At 36.9% G+C, this 5,531-nt stretch overlaps 1 protein-coding gene across 6 annotated transcripts in view; it reads left to right on the top strand.

The window, feature by feature from the left end:
• Positions 1-5,531, top strand: part of LOC118745621 (paired box protein Pax-6) — a 606,665-nt gene that overhangs the window by 244,849 nt on the left and 356,285 nt on the right. For all 6 annotated transcript variants that reach the window (XM_036479150.1, XM_036479149.1, XM_036479146.1 and 3 more), the window contains one exon: positions 4,303-4,468. In XM_036479150.1, the coding sequence (XP_036335043.1) occupies positions 4,303-4,468 (166 nt within the window). The remainder of the gene's footprint in view (positions 1-4,302; positions 4,469-5,531) is intronic.

Genomic DNA, 5,531 nt, shown 5'->3' with positions numbered 1-5,531 from the left:
TTTTTTCTCTGCAGCTTCCTGACACTCCTCATCGTACCAGTTGTTCTCTCGGGCTCGCTGAAATCCGACTACTTCTTCGGCGGCGGTACTTAATGAGCGGGAAATGTGGTTCCACTGCTCGCATATGTCGGTTTGTTGAAGAGTGCTTTCTGAGAGCAGGTGTGAGAGTCGAGTAGCGAAAGCGATGGCTGTCTGTTGTGATTGCAGCTTTTCGACCTTAAGCTTTCCTTGCATATTTGGGCGCACATTTTTTCTGCACAGAGGCGGGTGCGTATCTTGGCTGCAACAAGATAGTGGTCCGAGTCGATGTTTGGGCCTCGGAGTGTGCGTACGTCTAAAAACACTGGAAGCGTGCCTTCCGTCTATCACAACATGATCGATTTGGTTTCTCGTTTTTCGATCCGGAGACAGCCAGGTAGCTTGATGAATCTTTTTATGCTTGAACCTAGTACTTCATACTACCATGTGGCATTTACACTGTTTCTTTATTCGAGCGACGATATATGTATGTGTGTAAGTGTTTTGTATTCGAAACATTTAATCTTAAATAAATGAATTGTATGCTTTCAAAATGCTTTTTTGTAATTGAAATTTATTTGGTAGGTTGTAAACGATTTTGGTCGGATTTGGGAAGAAAATTGGTAGGGGAAAAATCGTTAGTGGCAACGCTGAGCACATGTCAAGTTTCAGCGAAACCGGTGCTGGTTAACTATTATTTCCACCTGCCTCCATATAGTCGAAACATTGTGCGGTACTAGGCATTTTCTTCTTACATGTATGTATGTAAAAGCAGAGCGAAAATAACCCTCTCCACTAATTTTATATGGTGTTTAACACTGACTAAAACACAAATCTCTCAAGCCAAATGTGTTTCTCACCGTGCCAAATCTCTCTGTGCGATCTTTTTGTGTTTTCTGCTGTGGGTTATTCAGGACTTTCATCTTTCAGTGTCTTAATTTGTGTGTTATTATTAAGTGGAAGCAAAGCGTTATGGTCTGATTATGCATACTTCGCATAACTTCGCACAACTTCGCATGAACTTCAAACTGTAATTTCGAATGTACTTTGTATGTATTCCATTACCCAGAAATTAGCAGAACTTTTAAAAATTTAGCGATCTGCTTAGTTTAGACTTTGCATCACGATTTCTTAAGTTACATTTTTATTGCACTGGTACAAATGGTTGTGCGGAGTTATGCGAAGTATGCATAATCAGACCTTTAGGCATTTCTTTACGCGCCATATGCATACACATTCATGTGCGAACATTTATGACAAAGAAGAAAGCGTGCACATTCACAACATTTTACTGAAAATAAGCTATTTTACTATAGTTTAATTTATTCAATTTCGAATTTTTTCATACATATATGTATACTGTATAAGCAGAATTATTGGTACACCCAGAAAAAAGTTAGCTAAAAATATTTCCCCCAACACTTGATATGGTAACATTAACTAAATAGGGTAACTATAACCAAATTTTGTGTTGAGGTAAATGTATTTAGCTGATATTTTTCTGGGTGTATAGGTGCTATTATATTTTAGTACATTTTGAGTTAAGGTTTGTTGAATTTTCATAATTTTTTGTACGAAGTTTGTATTGTAGATTTACTGGTAATGAAATGTGCTAGACTTTTATAAAAAAATATAATAATAACTTAATATAAAAATTAAATATACAAACGAAAATAGCCAAAACTTGTTAAAACGTCACTTAATTTAGTCAACTGACAACAACGGTAAGTGCCCATAAGTTTGCTTTTCAAGAATTCGAATATCGAAAGCACAACAAAGCCAAGTAACCATATTTAGGGAAATATCGTTATTTTTGGGTTTTTTGAAAATACCGCTATATGGGAGGTGAGCGAGGTTTTCGATCGATATTGCCGATTTTCAATACCACCCTAACTTGGATAAAGGGCAACCCGTATATATGTCATGGGCTGCACTGGCAAAACTCCATAAGCAAGTGGAAAGCTTTTGCAATTGCTTATGGAGTTCCGCCAGCGCTGGCCATGCTTGCGTTATACCAAATTCCATTGAGATATCTCAGTCCTCGGGTTATCTTGTACACGGACTTACGGAGAAACGGACATACGGACATGTCTTTGTAGACTTCTCTCTTCATTGTGATCATTTTGGTATATACATTTATATCTATATCTACCACCGGCATTCGGCAGCGCCTGGGTTCGGGCCCAGTTTCCGACCAACATCAATAAATAAAACATAAAAATTGTATTCTAAAAGCCGTAGCCCCTCGGCAAGCAATGGTATACCTCCGAGTGTATTTATGACATGTTTGTAGGAGTTGATGGCGAACCGGCTAACGTTTTAAGGACTACGATTTAATTGCATGCCCCTAGAATATTCGGTGACTCTGCCAATTGGTTGATGTTAAGGCTGATCGACATAGGTCCCAGTATAATACGAGCGTAACAAGAGCAGTCCAAAAACTGTACCGGAAGTAGAGAAGGAAAAAAGGCTTATGATAAGAAGAAAGAGACCGAAATATAAGAGTGCGAAGAGCTTGAGATGCTAGAGGAAAGTAGAACATCCGAAAATTTTGGCGGAAGATTCGCCGAGCTACGGAAGGTTTTAAAACCGGGACGAGCTCCTGGTGACAGATGCCCAGAATAGCCTTAAATTATGAAATAGCACTTCTCCAACCTGATTAATGGCAACAATAGAGGTTTCAAAGCCGCTTTTGAAACCACCAGAAAGAAACTAATAAGGCTGTGTAAAATTATGTTGAACAATGCCACCAGCTCTGCCATAATTGGCAAATAGTCTCCGAGCTGTTGGATACCAAACGAGGTCTCCAAAAGGGCGACCCCTATCGAGTCCTTTCTTTAATTTGATGTTGGAGAAGACGATAAGAGCTGCATAACTCAACCGTTCCGGTAAAATTTATTACAAGAGCGTACATCATCAATGCAACGCTTATTACATAGCACGAATAATTTAAATAGAGAAGCAAAACGCATGGGTTTTGGGATGAATGAAGACAAAGCGAACTAGTGGTGGCAAACTGTCGATAGTCCCGACTATCGATAGTGAGCGATATTTTGTTTAAACTATCGATAGTCTATTGATAGTCACATATTTTGAAAAAGATAAAAATCTAATTTGAGCGTATTCATAGTCAAAATTAAGTGGATACTTAAAGTTGGTTGAAACTTCATTGACAGATAACCCATCCAAAATTATGTCAAAAAGGTAGAACTAACTTTAAGTACCAACTTAATCTTGACTATGAATACGCCCCCATTGCGTTAAGTATAGTTTTTTAAAGCCCATAAGGACCTGCTTTCTAAAGCCAATTGTGTTTATTTAAGAAACATACCTTGCCAACATTTTTAGGTTTTAGTTTCGATCTTTTTTTGTTTACTATTAAAGCTGCTTTACTGTATATTCGTTCCGATTCTAATGATGACGTTAGGCCAACATAGTTGCCATGTATTCTTTTATATAAAAGTATTGCCGCTTAATCAAATGCACATTCACCATTTTTGTGTCTTGAATTTCGAAAATTGTCGATAGTGAAAATACCAAAATCATCGATAGTATCAATGGTTTGCCTCCACTACATTAAAAAAGCAGACAGCGCATGTGCATCTTGGCACCAACTTCACTGTTGACAGTTATAATTTTCGGAAAAGCATTAACACGAATAACAATGTCCGAACATTATAACGACTTTGACATAGTAGAGCGAATCAAAATATAGCGGCTGCGCTGGATAGGTTATGTATGTCGTACGAATGGAGGATGCAAGTGAACCAGCCCTGAAAGTATTGAATGCGGCATCCAAATGAATTCTTCTCTGGCTTAGAAAAAGACGATTGCAGTCGACCAAAACTTAAGTTAGCCCAACATGGATCAACGATTTGACAATCGCTCCCATGTTTTTAAAGACCACAGCTTTTTCGAAGCTCCTAACATTTTGGTGGTGGTGTTTCCACAGATTTTCCCTCAGAGTACGCGTGCTGGCAATCAAACCAAAACATATTAGAGACCTCAACATAAAGCATGTAAGCCGATTCGAATTTTTTTTTCAAAACTCTTTTCTCTTCCTACACTGAATAACTCCCTACTTATAACTTTACCGATTTCTCGGTATCGAATGCTCTCGCATCCTATAAATATGTATGTATGTATGTATCTCGGTTGCATTTTCTTAAGTAAGGTTTTTGCTAATTTTAATATTTAGTTTTGGGCATTGTTTTATAGTGTTAACTACATAAGTATTTATGATTATAATTAAAAGGTTTCTTTTTGCGTTTTTTCTCCATACAGGTCACAGCGGTGTAAATCAGTTAGGTGGTGTGTTCGTGGGAGGACGGCCGCTTCCTGATTCAACGCGTCAGAAAATTGTTGAGTTGGCACATTCTGGTGCCCGCCCTTGTGACATATCACGAATATTGCAAGTTTCCAATGGCTGCGTTAGCAAAATTTTGGGCAGGTGGGCATTAGCAATAAGTTATGTTAAATATAAATAAAATTATTAATGAAAGTTTATAATTATGCAATATTTTTATTTCGTTTTGTAACTATAGCACATCACCAAAGCTGTTCTTCTTTGGCTTATGGCTGCATTGAGCACCTAATAAATCCAAATTTTAAAACCAAATATGTACTTCCAAATTTTTTTCTACCGTTACGTTTAAAACAGATGCTCAGAAGAGAGATTGCATTTGGTTTTCAGTTCGAATTCATAAGGCGCTTAATGCAGTTTTTATCGTGATAGAATAACATCTTGGTTGATATGCTATAGTTACAAAACGTACTTTGTGTATATTAGACCGAATTAATTCAAAAATTACGTTTTTGGAGATTTCATCATTCAATTAATAAGTTAAGGATAATATGTTCAGTCCAACAGATAACTAAGCTCCACAAAAATTACAAATTTATGTACATATGTACATATTATGTATGTTTTTATATTTCCATCTGTTTTTGTATACCAATTGACCCTACTTTGATCGGGTTTTCCCACAAAATTAAAATTTTGAAACAATTCACTTTATTATTAAACGTTCGTGGTGTATACTGACATGGGTGAAAAAATATATACATCACGGGCGGATCCAGACTTTTATTAGTTCATGTGATTTAATTAGAGCAGAAATATTGAGAGTAATACTAATATGCATGTGTTCCCGGAGGAAATGGGAGCTGGTAATAATGTTTTACCAGCAACTTACATTTCACCCAGCGCGCATAAGGACAAAATTACTACGTTTATACGCATGCATAAGTCGCTTTAATTCATTTCGCCGCGATTCAAAACATATGTATAAATTGAATTTCAATTCGCTTTGAAAGAGCAAAGTGTGTTGGCTCACACTCCATTTCAAATCGGTAGTTTATTTCTCCAGACAGTTAGAAAGAGTGTATAAACACCGCTCTCACTCAAAGCGATTTGGAGATCAGCTGTTCCGCTCAAATTCCAAATAATCACATCAGTATTTAAAAGCTGATTAATAATAATCGTTCTTTTTCTTTGTCACGATTTTATAATG

Source organism: Rhagoletis pomonella, unplaced genomic scaffold (genome assembly GCF_013731165.1).
Source record: "Rhagoletis pomonella isolate Grant_MI unplaced genomic scaffold, Rhpom_1.0 Rhpom_scaffold_00009, whole genome shotgun sequence".
Lineage (NCBI taxonomy): Eukaryota > Metazoa > Arthropoda > Insecta > Diptera > Tephritidae > Rhagoletis > Rhagoletis pomonella.
Note: the sequence above shows the minus strand (reverse complement) of the source record. Positions and strands in the feature narration are given on the sequence as shown.